Source organism: Dromaius novaehollandiae, chromosome 3 (assembly GCF_036370855.1).
Source record: "Dromaius novaehollandiae isolate bDroNov1 chromosome 3, bDroNov1.hap1, whole genome shotgun sequence".
In the NCBI taxonomy this organism is placed as follows: domain Eukaryota; kingdom Metazoa; phylum Chordata; class Aves; order Casuariiformes; family Dromaiidae; genus Dromaius; species Dromaius novaehollandiae.
The window spans coordinates 71,123,051-71,139,764 of record NC_088100.1 but is presented as its reverse complement, the minus strand read 5'-3'; the positions used below and the strand labels follow the sequence as shown (position 1 = coordinate 71,139,764).

General features: G+C 36.2%; 1 protein-coding gene across 2 annotated transcripts in view; it reads left to right on the top strand.

Moving 5' to 3' along the window:
* The window catches only part of ESR1 (estrogen receptor 1), a 184,934-nt gene that overhangs the window by 98,238 nt on the left and 69,982 nt on the right, over positions 1-16,714 (top strand). The window contains exon 4 of one of the 2 annotated variants that reach the window (XM_026122228.2): positions 3,110-3,223. In XM_026122228.2, coding sequence (XP_025978013.2) covers positions 3,110-3,223 — 114 coding nt within the window. Of the gene's footprint in view, positions 1-3,109; positions 3,227-16,714 lie in introns of both variants that reach the window. The other variant, XM_064509138.1, reaches the window with a different exon arrangement.

Sequence of the window (16,714 nt, the reverse complement as noted above, 5' to 3'; positions counted from 1 at the left end):
GGTTGAAACAAGGTCAGGTAAGTAATAGAAGAGCGCTACCCTAGTAAACTCCCCACCTTTAATTTTGTGCAGGTTATCTGATCACTTACGTTCAAGAAGCAGTAACATCTGAGTGTCCATGTGTTGTATGCTTAGCTTTAGAAGTATTGCTAGTCACTGAAGATGTTTCTTTCTCTTGGTATTGCTTTGATACCGACTACTCTAGTGGTCTAATTAGCCTCTCTTAGCACATATTACTCTTGGGATAGCATGAAAATGATGTGTAGGGCAGGTGGACACTTGTTTAGGTCTTCTACTTGCAGGTTAACTATACACAACAGTGAGGGATTCCTTCTAGTAAGCCAAATCATTCTGTACCAGCTCGGCCAAGAGACAAGCTTTAAGGATAAAAGAAAAGGCAGAAAAGCTAAGAGACAATATGCATTACAGCAGAGTTATTAAGTTATTAAATACTAAAAATAAAGCTCGTCTCTGGGTGCTACCTCTTCCTTAATTGTGTTCTTCTATCTTTTCCCATTCCGTGTCATCCCAAGCTGGAATGCTCTGGTCTGTCTCTGTTCCTTACGCAGGAAACTTCCTTCCTCGCTTTCTGTGCCTGAATGCTTGAAACCAGGTGGTATTGTGGAGAAGCAGGGAAGATGCCTGCCTTCCTTTCCCCTTCTTCCTTCATGCATTAGATCGTTTCTTCTGCATGACTCTAGTCATCAGGTTTTTTTTCTCCAGGTTCCTTATGTTTTTTCCAGCCTTCTTAAGGCATGTTGGTTAAACTAAATTAAAAAAAAAAGTGAGACATATTAAGTACATTATCTTCTTCCTAGATTTATAGCATGTATGAAGTCTAAACAGTGAAGTTAGTTGTGGCACTCATCATCTGAAGAACTATGCCTCTCACACACAGACTCTTCTTTTTCTCATTCAAAAATTTGCAAGATTTATTCTGTGAAGTTTGTCAAGCTTTTGAAAGAAGTGTGGCTTGTCACAGGTGCAGGTCTTCTGCATGAGAACAGAGTAATTATTACCTTTAAAGCATATATTTAAAGTAAAACATTTCACTGTAAAAATATGATAATATGAATCATGTTCATTTCAATAGGGACTGTGGCTCAGCCATAAATAGGACAATTCTGTGTATACTGTTCTACAAACCCCAAAGCCTATTCCCAAAAGCTTACAACTTGCATAGGGAAATCCAGGTTCAGAGCAAAGGAGAAGGTTATCACCTACCTAAGCACTCTGAAAAAGGACAGCTGTCTTGTTGATTTTGATTCTACATGATTTTTGCATAGTGTCACTTTTTTTCTAAGCATGGAACCTAATGGGCTGCAGTCCAGCAACAGTGGTAAGCTTGTATTCAGCTTTGACCTTAATGGGAATGTTTGTCTGCCTGTCCTACAGAGCGTTATGTTGTTCTGAATGACTTGCTGAATTCAGGGCCTGTGCTTGTTCCCATTATGAATTTACCTTTTAGCTTCCCTAGGATGAAGATCAGATACTTTAACTGCCAAGGATTTACTTTGTTTTTAAAAGGTGTAATTAAAGTTTGCAGTCCTTCCCTGATCCTATTTCAGCTTGGCTTATAAAACAAGGCTGACAATTGAGGACAGGTGCAATAATTTTTTTTGCTGTTGTTTAATATGACCAAATAAAATTACATTTTCTTATAAATGTGGCTTTTACTTTTTTACGTTACTTTTTCATCTTTATATGGTTGAGACTGTTTTCTTTCTGACTTGATTTTTTTTTCTTACATGTGAAATGTTTTGAATCAGATATAGAACAGCCTGTATCATACCAGAGGAACTGAAAATTAAAATGGTCTTTCGTGGTGAGGTTGAGGCAGTGTTTCTGTCCTACTTCCTTACCTCAGTCCTGGAACAAAGCCTGTGGATTCAGATTTTTCCAGTCATATACCATTCTACTAGTCAGGGCTACCAAATAATAATTCTATTTGAGACAGTATGTAGTCTGCTGTCACCATATTAACAAGTTTACAGTTTGGCTGCTTATTTTGATTGGATCCCAGTTATGTAGCATTAGAGAGCAGATGTTCCTGGTGTAATCTGATAGTCATTTTTACTCTATTTTCTAATTTGTAGTCAAGGATAGATGATTTGATGAGACCAAGGCCTCTTGTCAAGTCCCCACCCTACTCTACCTCAGGCTGATCCCTTGACCTGAAAGAAAGAACAAACAGTTCTGCAGTAAAATGGTTTCGTTGTGTGCTGTACCTTAGTTGTGTTTAGATGAATACAGCGAACCAGTAAGATCATTTTGGATAGTGTTTTTCATCCTTTCTGAACTTCGTCTTTGGTTGGAAAATAACCTTAGAGCAGACTTAAGCACACATTTGATACTTCTTTTTAAGAAAGGTTAAAATAGAGGCCTGTTGGCAGTAACAAATTACAGTATGCTGGCAATGTTTGCAGCAAGAATTGAGATGTAGAGGGTAATCAATGAGGAAGGGGATCTCTGAAGGAAAAGCTGCCAATGTCAACCTAGGCTGCACCACACCGTAATTTTAACAATTTGTAATGATAGAAAATTTTTGCATATATTTCATATCAGTAGGCATGCAATTGGAATTAAAGATCAGTTTATCCCTGAGATGCAATTGAATCAATGGCTGCTGCTTCTATTTTATGTTGTTTCTGTTTGTTTTTAACTGCCCCAACATGTGGTGGATATTTAAAAATATCATTCTGTAGGCCTTTTTAGTTCTATAAACCTCTATTAATTTTGCCCACTCTGTTGGTAAACGTCAGAAGAGGTGTATAGATCAGATGGCATTGTATTTGTTAAACTAAGCACAAGGAAGTCAAGTGATTTGTTCATATTCATCTATTCTCTTTTTTGACTGCTTTAATTGTTAATTATTTTAATAATTCTAAAGCACTGAATAAATGTATTGTGAATAGATGTTAGCTTCATTATCCATATCAATACTTTCATGATAAATTGTGATCATAACCCTACCTTCTCCCTGATATGAAGTGCTGTACTAAACACTCAATGAGAAATAAGATTAAGTATTCTAGGCAGTCTTGAAATTTCTGTAATTGGAGATTGTTTATAGCCGTGTCTTTACTTTTCTCTCCCTCTGGTTTTACAGGGCACAACGACTACATGTGTCCAGCTACTAACCAGTGCACCATTGACAAGAACAGAAGAAAGAGTTGCCAGGCTTGCCGACTAAGAAAATGCTATGAAGTGGGAATGATGAAAGGTGGTATGTACACAGCAATGAACACAAGTCCTGGTGTTTGCCTTGCTGTCTTTTAAAACTTCTTTGGATGGCTGATATGGCTCCTAAAGAAGGAAGCAAGTTGGTTTATTGAGTTGAAGTACATTAAATCAGAGAGCAATTAAATAAAGAAACATCGCAAATCCTATGATAATATGCTTGGCCAAATTTCCATCAGTGTTAATAGGAACATTGTCTTTGATGGAGGTAGGATTTTTCTGGTAATATTGTATGATTTTTTTTTTTTTTTTTGGTCTCTGGTTGGTAGACCAGGGTGGATGAAACTTAACCCAAGGCTTTGTATCATTTTGCAATTTAGTGTGAAAAGCACTGATAGTCTCAAATCAGTCTATGTTCATTCTCCAAATACATAATATTTGTTCTATGAGTCCTGGAGGGGAGAGTCAATTCCTGTATTTCAAAACTGCAAAGCAATATGTGTATTAATTTCAGCCTGCAATACTAAAAGCCTCGCCCTTATTTTACGCAAACTGAGGTAAATGCCAAACAGTTTCTTAGAAGACACTTGTGCAATAATGATGTCAGCAAAGAATCAACCCTGAACAATAAGGCTGACCATGGCATACCACTAATTTATTTCATTTAGGTAATGATGTTTAACTTTTGGAGGCGGAATTGGAAATATATGACAATATATGCTATTGAGTAATTTCTACTGTGTCTTCTCAGGTGGAAGAGTTCTTTTGAAATATAGTTTGGGACTGATGATGATAACTATCTTTTTCCTCTATGTTACAGTACCTTATAATTACCAAAAGCAGGCAGAAATTTGCTATTTTTAATCCTTAAAAAAAAAAAAAGCACTTACAAATTAAGAATATATAAGAAGCACAGGAAATCATAAAGTTTCATATAAGTAATATTCACTCTAAAACAGAAGACAACCTTGTGGTAGATGACTGAAAATATCGGATTGGTTTTATTAATGAAGAGTATTCACTTGCTTTATCTAAACCTATTTCTGTAGCAAAATAGTAAGTGTTCAGAACAGAAAGAACTAGAACCTATGTTTTATGTGTGAAAGGAACTAATTAAATTACAGGTTGGTTCTCCCTTTCTCTAGCACAACTAATGTTTACTTATTCCATGAAAAATCACCTCTTTTGGGGGCAAGAGAGAAGAGTGCCTCATCATATTTATCCATCTCACAACAACTGATCATTTGTAAGTCCAGTCTGGGCTGGCAAAATAGGCCAAGCTTGAGAATCTTGAGGGGCAGAGGGGAAAGATGAAGGGAAAATGCCACTGTCACTAATCAGGTATTTCTGCATGTTGATGCTGAATATGCATTTTTCTCATCTCAAGGATCAGACAAGAGCTGAGATTAATTTTGTTAAACTCAGTTCTGGGATGCAAGTAGCATGAAGGTGTCTAATCTCTTTGTAGTTCTGAAACTTAGACTGTATATTTATACATATGTATATTTAATGAATGATCCGCTATATCAGGTTTAGATGTTTTTCATATCTGTTCTCTAAGATATGTATTGTGATAGTGTTTTTCACGGGTGAAGTTCTATACATATTTGTGTTCAACCATATAAAAACTGCACAGAATTCTCAGCTAGTATTCTGCAGATTAAAGAAGAAGAAAAGGACTGCAGTTATATCCAAATTTTCTTTCCTAATGTAGAGGTTCTGAAATTTATATTTCATACAGTGGCCCACACTTTATAATAGAGTTCTATGGATTTCATCCTTTCTTTTTACAATAATATAACATTTCTCTAGTCACTACAGCAACCGACAATTTAAAAATATTGAATGTGTTGTTTTTTTAACTAAGCTGAGAAGGTGCATACGGTAAGAGCATATGCATAAATCCTGCCTGCTCTTATAGGACCCATAATAGTGCACTAAAGTACGTCACTGGTTCATAGATGAGAGTTTAAGAATATTTGTTTTATGAAGTCTGGGAGGAGTGTCTTGACATCCCTTAGTTGCAGGTTTTAAGTTTGGCATGCCTGCAGATAAAGTAAGGTATTAAAGTAAGGGAAAGGTAATATAAGATGAAGTAAAGCATTCAAGGTTCTTCTGGACTCATTCCCAATCCAAGTAGCTTTGGAGACAGAAATCCTTTCCTTCAGTAAGTACTTGCTAATCATCGTGTTTCTCTTGGATGAAGGTAAAGGTTAAGTGAACCTTCTTTGTATGCCATCTGGACTGGCACTTTAAATGTTTTTGTTTGGTTTTGTTTTCCCTGAGAAGATCTCTTAAGCTTTTCTGTTGTAATAGTTAGATCTCTTATAACACTTCTCTTCAACACCCTTGAACCATACAGCATTGTGGTTAACTGGAAGATCCATATTTTTTGCTAGTACTTCATAGTTTTCTTGAAATAATCTTGTTTTGTTGATACAGAAGAATTTCTGTTGCTTAAAGGGATTAATTCTATCATACATCTGAAAACAATATTCACCTGTGTTGTATCTCACTCATATCTCTTGCTTCATTCATTCGCTTATAATGATATGGCTTTTAGAAACAGTTAAACTTCTGCACTGTTTCTTTTCTCTAAACATAATCTCAAATTTACTTTTTCACTGAATTAGCTGAACTTTTCTTTAGAAGTTGTAAAAGGTGGTAAGTTATGACTTTTATACGTATCATATAACTTCTGAGCAATAGCTGATATTGTTCAGTTTCAGTAACAATGGGGAATAGGACTAGATAAAATCTTGATTAATTGTTCCTGGTTTACTTTAACATAATTTATAAATTATGGTTTCTGAGATTTTTCTCATAGAGAGTCAGCTAACTGAAGACAGCATAAAAAATCCATATATATAATTTTTAATAGTGCAGACACAATAGAAAAATGTCTTTGTGGCTTCATTCAGAAAATTTGTAGGCCTCAAGCGGTTTCCTGAGCTATACTCTGGGAGCCTCTATTTATGAGTCTGTGGAAACTTTATCCTTTTTTATCATCCAGCTTTTCTTTGATCTTTTAAAACCTGCTTTCAGTACTAAAGAATTATTTTCTTCTCTTCTATTCACAAGTATTTTTCTCTGCATCTGTTATTATGTTGTTTTTAGAGACAATTAGACAGCAAGATTCTCTGCTGATGTAGTCAACATCTAAGGCAGAATTTATAGCTGTCATATTTTGTCCAGATGCTTCACTCTGTCTTTCTGAATAAACCCAGAAGACCTTAAAATTTTACGCCATTGATTACTTACCTATGTTTGTATGTGGATATAAACCAGTCATGAGAAATAAGCTCCTTGTCATCTTGCCTCTTTTGTCTGGTTGGGTAACAGGGAAGAATAGCCTTGTTTTTGTTAATGGTCCACTGACATCATCTTGAAGATTGTTTCTGTTCTGGTTTAGAGGAGGATATTCTAACTTAGTATTTTACACTATGCTGGATCCTGCAACACATTCCCAGAGTCCAAATGGAGTTTTTACAGCAGTTACAGTCCTGAAGCTTCAACCTTATACATGGTCCAGGTGATATCTGTTCCACTATAGATTTTGTTTTCTGTTTCTTCATTGTTTTAATTACTTTTTAGTGACTTGGCTCCAAAGGGCCTCCATTCTCTGAAATCAAAAGCACCTTATATTTATTATTATTTAAATATTTTTATAGTATGATAAATGAATATGGTTTTCTAGTTATTAGCATACTACATTCTTTCCCTCCATTCACATGTGACAAGGCAGATTTAACATCAAATGCCATGTGGAAACAGAGCAGCAGGGTGGAAGTGGAATCAGGGGCTATGGCAAAAATTCAGCATAACATTAACTGCTAGATCCTTAATGAAAAAACAATTATTTACCTGGTAAAGACCTACATGATTCTATCAACTGTCAAATTCCGAGAGCCTCCCAACCTCAAATCATACAAAGGGCAGTGATCAAGGGTGTGAATACTCATATACCAGATCCAGATGGTGATCACGTATATGATTGGGGTATTTATTACCTCTGAATAGTCTGAAATTTCCTGATGTAGGCAGAAAATTCAGAGTGAGAAGTGTCATTCCTCTTGATTATGAAATTACTGCACATCTGAAGCCTAAATTCTCCAGTGCTACCCCCAGAGAAGTACCTGAGGACTCTTCACATAGTACTGCAGTACAGCCCAGGAGAGCGAAAGTCTGTGTTTGCTGTAACTGTGCGCTGTAACCAAATGCCAGGTGCCTGTGAATGTTCATTAGCAGCCAGAGACTGGAGTAAAAGCCATTCCTCTTCTAAGCTTTTCTCTTAGATATTATTGAACTGGCTGCCCATCTGCAGCCACAGGGGGATTCTGTCTTGTTCAGTGTGACAATATTTCTAAGTAAGACAGATTTTTACAGGGAAAAGAAAAAACATTTGGCAGATTTTATTGTCCTCTCAGAAGAGACCTCTCCTGCTTTTTGTCTTTAAATGGAGAGAGCTATGCTTCCTTGCTGAATGCTGTATTTGCTAATGTTAAATGATCAAATAAAAAAGGCTAGAGGGTTATTAAAGTCATTCTCAGAAGCAGAGGTAAAGCTATGTCTGATGCAACAAGTGGAAGGGCTCCAGACTTTCTAGTTTTTCATGTTATTATCTTTTAATGAAATATTTTATTAAAAATAGAAATTAGTGAATGAAGGAAAATAGCTTAACAACGTAAAGCTATTTTGGTTTGTCTGAGGAGAGCTTTTATGATACTTATTAGACATACTGTTCTGTCCTCAGGCAAATAGCTGTGCAGGCAGGGCCTGATACACATATGAGGAAATGTATATTTTTAAGCTGTAATTGATTGGCTGAAAGCACGTACGCAAATAGCATTGAAGCAAAGTTGCATCAGTTTAGAATAACCTCTTAGAAAAGAACATGGAATTGAAATATGACTTTTTGGTGATTTCCCTCCCCCCCCCCCGCCTTTTGTACACATGCCAAGTATCACTGAATTTCTTGAGATATAATCTCCCACCCCTCTGCCCCCAAATAAAGAAAAAGAAAGCATTCTTGTAAAAACTTTTCACTGGAGAACCTGTCTTGCATTTACTTCTACACTATAGTAGTATTGTAAGATTTTTTTTTCTAATACTGCAGAATTTTTGATGTTTTACCCTTGAACATTTGTTTGAGATTGCATGAGCTAAGTACATCTGTATATTTGTTAACATTTGTATATTTGTTTAACATTTATTATCCATTTACATACTTTAAAAATTCCTAATTAGGAATTTAATTTCAGTTGTGATATTACTTGGTAATAGATAAAGCAATGAGACAGTCCCTGTTTAAATTGTTGATAAATTTTAAATGAAGCTTAGGATCCTTTCAGTGTCATCAGCTCCATCTTCCACTTCTTATAAAAGATGCCTTAGGGCATCACTATGGACTCACTGGTTTTGAGCTAGCCTGTGCAAGTTCAAAATAGCTAGTGTCTTCTCCTTCCTGAACTTTAGTTATGCCTAGAGTTTTTGAGCTTCTGATTCTTCACTTGGTTAGGCATTTATACTTCAACTCTAGCACTATCAGTTCTGATATATTAGGTCATCTAGCTTTAATATCCAAGTTAATTTATCTAATTTATGCAGTTCTGAGGTTTCTAAAATACAGCTCTTAAAATTTCTCACAATTTTGAGAACAATGCAGTTGGACTCGTGCTTCTAAAACTACTTGGCTTTTCCAAATCCTTGCTGAGGTACGTTTCCTGAAAAGGCTTTATTATGACCCTTGCTGCTGTCTCTCTCTCCCTCTCCCTCTCTCAGAAAGTAGTACTCATTATGGAGGGGAAAAAAGTCCAGTTTGGAAAAGGTTGAGATCCCTTTTTGAAAAAACTCTGGAAGTTTTCATTTTTAGTTGCCTAACCTTAACCATCTCAAGCCTGATTTGCTGGCTGGCTGACCAGTCACTATACCAGTTATTTTTCATTTCGTGTGCTAGGTGCAGTATGAATATCTGATATGACCCTGTCCAATACAATTTATCCTTTAATGGCAAGAATAGGGAACTTCATGAAGTTCCAATACCAGGTGAAGTATCCAAACATGAAAGTGTCCTGAATTGGTGGAGGCTTTTGACAATCTTGGCATCAGTGAATTACTGTGGCAGAGAGAGATATAATACTAAGGTATGCCGGACTCTGGCCTTCCTCACCCATTGTTGGGGAAATAGAGATTTAAGTGCCTGTCCAAGCATGTTCTCAAGACTTTATTTGCCTATTGATAGACAGTGGCAAAAAATTATTGCTTTGGGAGAATACAATATTCAACGATGAGGCCAAATTCCAGGGTGACGATCTAACTGCAATACTTTGGTTTCTTTCATTAGACTTGAATCTTGACAATCGAGTACTTGCCTATAAATATTACATAAGCTTTTATTAACAATAAGTGACTTGTAAATACCACATCAAGATAATTTATAACCTGTTTAATATTAGCAATGGGCATATATTACATCTCATTTGCCACTTGTTCTGTTAATTGAAGTGGGCACTACCATTTTTGTGTTTGCTGGCCTGCTGACCAAGCCCCTTTGAAGCTTGTCTCATGCGAAACATTGACACTCCATGGAACATATCAAGAATTAGTCTAACTTTCATATCACCATCCTGTGGTACTGTTACAGAGAAGCTGCATAAATTAAATCCTAATTGAATTTAGGATAATTGCATTCTGTAACATTTTAAGGTTTTTAGTAAATTCTTCAACCATTCAATAGAATTCCATAGCAAGGATATAACTGAGCATCAAGGAGTTCAGAAGAGCTATTTAACTGCTTTTCCTCTGGCCTTTTCCTTGCTGAAGTGGAGAAGACATAGTTATAGCCCTGCCAGAGCCACAAGGCTCTAAGGGGAAGGAAGCACAACAGGGTTGGGTAACACAGGGCTAGGGACAAAACCAGTATTGCAAATACTGCAAAATTTCAATAGTTTTGGTATATCTACATACATCACATACATGTAGAATTGTTGTACTATGGAGGCATTAATATATTGCCCTTCATTGCCTGAAGAGATGTCTTGGCTCCTTCCCAAGTCTCTCTGACCTACTCAGAACTGGGGAAGTACCCATCCTGTTATAACAAATCTGTTTTTATAGGCCATGCAAATGAAGCATACAATACACCATTACCTTTCCTATGTATTTTTTTAATGCGGAATTAGTTTTTTCTACATAGTTAGGTACTTTAAATCCACAAACACTGGTATAACAGTGGTTTCTTTCTAGAGGGCTCAAAACTGTAGTTTGACCTCCCTTTATTTCATTATAATTTCTAACTGAAGGAATTCACATGCTGAATTTAGTATAACCTGACTTGTCCACAAAATTTTAATGTCAGTTTTGGAATTCTGTTTCTCCTTGAAATGAAGTCTAAATATTCTCTTGATTATGGAGAACAAATCCACTCAACTGAAAGGTGATAGTAAGGTCTAAATGTGCCTCAGGGTTATTGTTTCTGCAGCAATTTTTGAGGAAAGTCTTGGAAGTATATAATAGCAATAAATTTCTAAGTAGTAGATATAAAATTAATTAAAAGAGAAAGGATGTATTTTTGGAAAGGTTATCTAATTAACAGCAGTTTGGAGGAAAATGTGTATCTTTTTTATTTTTACAGTTTAGAACTTTGTTGTCTCATTGCCAAAAAACATTTCTGAAGAGGTTGAAGGTTGAACTCCACTAAGCAGACAGGAAAGACTCAGAGCCAAAACAGTACTGAACACAACAAAAAGGAGGAAAAAGTAGGATGGGGGTAGGGTGGGAGAAAGGAAGAGGGAGAGAGTGAAAAGACTGTAGGCCAGGAACAGTATAAAGATACTAAGTTAGTGTCAGTGTGATAAAAATTTCCATATTCTTATAGAAGCACTTTCATTTTTGACATTTTTTGATATTTTCAGTTTTTGACATAGGAAATTTCTGCAAACCATCACAGACCTAGTCTGGTAGAGTGGAAAAAAAAACCTCTGAAAGCCTTTTACTGAGTGAAGATCAAATATTGTTCCATTTTAAACAGGGTCCATTTTGAACAGAAATTTTTGTGTACTAATCTGTTCTTCTGGAAATAAATCATGTCACTAATGTATGGATAAAGTTACCTGTATTTTGCAGTTCTTCATTTCCCCCCACAGTACACTCACGAGCGTTTACCAGAAATGAACTTTACTCCAGGGCCAACCAAAATGTAATCTTTATCAAGGTTGAAAGAGGAGCTATTTCTCAACAATCAGGAATTGAGAGCATGATTTTCTTGGGATCCTGCCTAAAAACTTAAATTATTAGAAGGAACACTGACATGTGATCCAAATGCCAAAGAAAATAAGGATCTACTATTTTGCTGTGCAGAATATGGCTACCTGTCTTGAATTTCACTACAGATTTGCAGTGAAACAGAAAATCAATTCTGCGGGAAAGTAAATAACCTGCATTCAGTTAGTGCATGTGTATGAGACAAAGGCAGGAGAACAGTGTAGATGGTGAACAAGCTGTAGTTTTCTTCTAAGAGCTATACATTTAGTCAGTTATGATTTAAGATTTACAGAAGGATGAAGATAAATTTATGACTCATTTTGCTTCTTATTCCACCAGTGTGCCTCATTCTTATTTCTGAATGGCAGAAAATGTTAAGTACTAGTTGGAGGCAGCCTTTCCGTTACATATGTTACATTGTGGATTATGTAACTAGAATGTGAACTATTCAGACTTACTTAAAGCGACACTATCAAATGAAAAAATGGTACATGAGAAACATCATTTTCCCTTCTCACAGTCAACTTTTTTTGTCACGAGGGCACCCACCCCATTCAGCAGTGGGCCCACATTTTCCCTAGTCTTCCTTTTGCTACTGATGTATTTGAAGAAGCCCTTCTTCTTGTCCTTGACGTCCCTTGCCAGGTTTAATTCCAAATGGGCCTTGGCCTTCCTTGTTGCACCTCTGCATACTCTGACAGCGTTCCTGTATTCCTCCCAAGTGGCCTGTCCCCTTTTCCACACTCTGTGTACTTCCTAGACCAAACTTTAATCTGTTATTTATTGATACTATTACCTAGATATTGCTTTATATTGCCTGGATTCCCTGTCAGAAACAGGCTTTTAAGCACTGTCGCTTGAGGCATTTCTGTTTAAGATTAGACATTAAATTCCGATTAATTTTTTTAGATGATTTCAGTCGATGTTTATCATTTAAAGCAATTGTCAGCCCACCTGGGTTTTCAGCACAATTTACGTTTGTCTGATGAGAAATGGATGTGAAATAAAGGGGCTAATTGCCTGAATCATATTCCAAAAAATAGTATATTAAACCTGTAAAATTTAAATTTGGAAAATGTTTAGTGTCCCTTTCCTGTAACCAGATCAGGTTTTTATGTAGAGAGAGAACAAAATAGAGAAAAGATAATCTAAATCTCACAACTACTCAAAATCTCCTTGGGAGGACCATCATGCTGAGATACATTATAACATTAAGACCTGTATGGCAGCCATAACTGGCTTCAGCAAGTCTCCATCTGTTATAAATGTAGCAATAATAATAATTATATTCCTGACCTCTACTTGTGTGCAGCAGCAGCAGTGGCCTTAGGTCTTAGAGGAAGCCTTCGGGTCCTATTTCATTTCCAATGAAGTCAATAAGAAACTTGAATTCAGTGGAAGTGTGATTAATGGAATCTATCTATGAAGCAAAATAACTGTAAGAGGTTGTGTGGAGGCAGCCACTTGAAGCATAACGGGCTGGCTTGCCAGCGGATCCTTAAGCCTGTTGTACTTAGATGATACTCAATTTTGTTCCAGTAAGGACACCAAGGGCTTGTCCACACTATTATTTTTGGGCCATCCCTTACCTTCGTGCTCTTCATCCATGGCACCAGTGTGAGTCAAGACTGTGCACCAGAATCCTTCCTGTGCGAGGACACCTGAGATAGTACAGACTCACCACTGCTTGTACCAGCCTGTGTGCAGGTGAAACCTGATGTGTGTGGTTTTTTTGTTTGTTTGTTTGTTTGTTTGTTTGTTTTTTAACTGCGTATGCAGCCTGCATTAGTGTTTTTAATCAGTAATGATGAAATACAAAGTTAGGAAGTTTCTCAGTGAGATTAATGTAAGCATAATTGTTGATTGCAAGTTCCCTTAGCAACTGCAGTATTGATGATATCTTGGTGAATATGAGAGCACCACAGCAGTTATATATTTGCGAGAACCAGGCTGCATATAGTTTGTGAATTTTCAAAAAATATTCCAGCTTGTGACACTTTACAATCTGTTGAAAGTGAAAAAAGAAATGCTAAAAAGAAACACAGACTTCATATCCCTAAGAAGCAAATATTTTTGTTTGTTAAATATTGAAAATCTGAATATTCAGTCATAGTCTGCTGGAGCAAAAGAATCAATGTAATTTTTTTTTTCCAAAACTTTAACTTTATATAAAAAATTGCAGCATGTGAAAGATATTTCCTTTTCCAAATCACCTTTTCAGTGCTCTTGAGACTATATTTAAGCATTGTATGCCTCCCTAAGACAATACTAAGTCGACCCCAAACCTCTCTCTTTCTTTGCAAAACACTGATGAAATGACTTACAAATTAGTATATGATTATAAAGATGATTTTCATATATACACAATTTATTGGTTTAAAAATGTTTATTCTCTTATATTTTGCTCTATACATTACTATTCTATTATACAAGGAGGAACAATTAATATAAGAGTTAACAGAAACTTATAATAATATAACAGTTATATGTTAATTCCTATGTTTACCTGGCCATAATGTACAAGTTTTTATTAAAAGAGGTCTTCTGCCATTTGGTGCTTTAACTCGCTGTAACGTTTTGAAGAGAACAAGAAGAAAGTTGCTTCTGTCAATCACTATATTCTTAAAGTTTTGAGTCATTTCAATATGTTGCAAGTTCATCAATGGTGAAAGCATTGCCTTTGCCAAAAGTGATTGCATGGTAAGATTTAGAATAACTTCAGCCGTATGCAAATAATTCTGTCTTTTTTTTTTTTTTTTAAATTTCCTTTAAGATTAGTTTATCTCTGTTTCATCAAAACTTTAATGCTCCTATCTTCCTGCTGTGTGCGTGCTGCTGAGCCAAGTACTCTGTTGGTCATAGGCACTTCAGAATTTTCTTCTGCTTTTTGCAGTTTCTGAAAAATGGTCATTACTGTGTTAGATTATTTTTTTTTCCTCCAGTTTCTACCATTTTTTTCAACCTTATGGTTGTCTGATTTGGTATTCAATATTTCTGTCTGCTTCTCATAAAATCTTTTTTAATAGTTTCTGCGTGAACTTTCTTAGCTATCTTTGAAACAAAAGAACCATTAAAGATCCCTTTGTTGAATCTTCAAATACCACCCATTTAGTACAAATTTATAAGTATTGTTTTACCTACTGTAAAAGACTGTTCTGTATATACCCAAATAACCAAAATCATCTAAAAGCCTCTTCCTTGTACAACACTTTCTCCATCAAGATATAGTATTTTGAATAACACATTTGAGTACAGAGAAATGCTTTACAGGGACTAGGAAAAGAGTTCTGTTTTTTTGCATGTGTTTTGTGTTTAGAACACAACAATATTATGAAACTGAGCTGTTAAAATGGCTGTCATTTGAAGAATATTTGTATAGTGGAATGTCACAAGGGGTGGAAGGGAACATTTAGGTCATTAAGCCTAATTCTCTGTTTTCAAGATGTGACAGGGTCCTCAGAAAAAAACCAAAAACTGTTTGCAAGGAGGAATGCTAAATCATTCAGTTTCTAACAGTGAACTAACTGATCAATAATTCCTGTATTCCCATTTTCACCATCATTGATACAATGTCTGATCTTGTTTGATCTCAAATAATTATAATTCATGAAAAGGATACCACTGTCTCTTCAGAAGGCTGTAACTGGAGAGGCCAGTAGGAATGTCTGTATAATGCAACACAATGGAAGTATGTTAAGAAAGCCCAGGAAGTGAGAGAGGAAGAAAACTACCTGATCTGCTGCACTATCTTCTAATGTTTCAGTGGTCACTCACTGCAAACAGGCTCAGGCAGCTGTGTGGGGAAGGTGAACATGAAGCTGGAGATTCCAGCTGTGGGAAGAAGTAGTGGAAAGTTTCACTTTCTCTCTGCTACTGAGAGAGGGCAGTCATATTTAATGAGCAGGAATAGGAGAGATGTGGTTATAGGAGGCTGTGTGGGGATGGTAAGTAGCCAGCTTCAAAAGTTCTCTTATATGTATTCTTTCCATCACTGCAAGCTTATGTGTTTCAGCTGTTTCTTGAGAGCACAAGGATGTCTGCACTGTTTCATACTAAAGGTCTGCCTAGCCTACTATACTGTCTCCAACAGTATCTACAAGTAGGTGCCTAAGAAGAGGGAGATCATGTATGATATATGTCCTTCTAATACTGTGCTAGTCTCCAAGTATTTTTAACTTGGGGTTATTTTTTGAGGTGGATATATTTTGTCTGTTTGTTAATCCTCAGTAGATCTGTCTTCCAAGAGACTACTTCGGTGAGAAATTCTACAGGTCTGCTACAGATTGTGTCGAGAACCACCTGCTTTCAGTTATTCTGAACCTGGCTCCCATTAGCTTCAACTGATGCCCTATGGCTCTTTTATTGGATAAGGGGGTTAACAGTCAATCCCAGCCATCCTCTCTGTGCTACTCGCGATTTTGTAGATCTCTGTCATTGTGACTTCTTTTCTGGCCTGAACAGTCCTAGTGTATTCAATTGTTGCATGGATAGACATCATTTGTACCTTTGATCATCCTTGTGCTGCTTTTTTCAGCTCTACTATGTTCTTTCTGAGATGATAGGACAAGAACTGTACACAGCATTTAAGGTGTGGGTGAACCAGGGACTCATAAACCAGGGATTCATTTTTTCATATGAAAAAAATTCATAAAAATTCATTGTGTTTTCAATAAGCCCTCACAAGATTTCACTTCTAAGTGGTAAGAAGTCAACAAAGCCAATTCAGAGACCATCAAGCCAAGGTTAGTTTTACCTATGTGTGTCACTGTATATTAATTTGCATTGAATTTTATGGTTATTGTTCAATCATTCAATTTTTAAGGTTCATCAGCAGGTCTTCATAGCCTGTCCTCATCCTTTTTGACCTGATATCTATGCCTTATAAGCAAATGTTCTCATTTCCCTGCTTTAACTCTTTTCTTTTTTCAGTCATTTCTGACTGTGTTGAATGGCACAGAGATCTCCACATAACATTACAGGGGACTGCAAGATTCCTTTTGCTGGGAGAATTAACCAGTTATGCCTAAGAGAGATTTCTTCTACATTTTAGTCAATTTATGCATGCACAAATCTTTTCTCTTATGCCATTGTTGCTTTTCCTTTAAAGTGTTTGTCAAAGGACATTTTGCAAAAGCCTTTTAGATATCCAGATAGACTGTGTCAATTAGATTACCTTTGTCCACGTGTAAGTTGACCCCTTCAGAGGACTCTAAGAGGTTTATAAGGCAGGAATTCCCTTTACAAAAGCCATGCTGGTGCTTCACAAGACTAT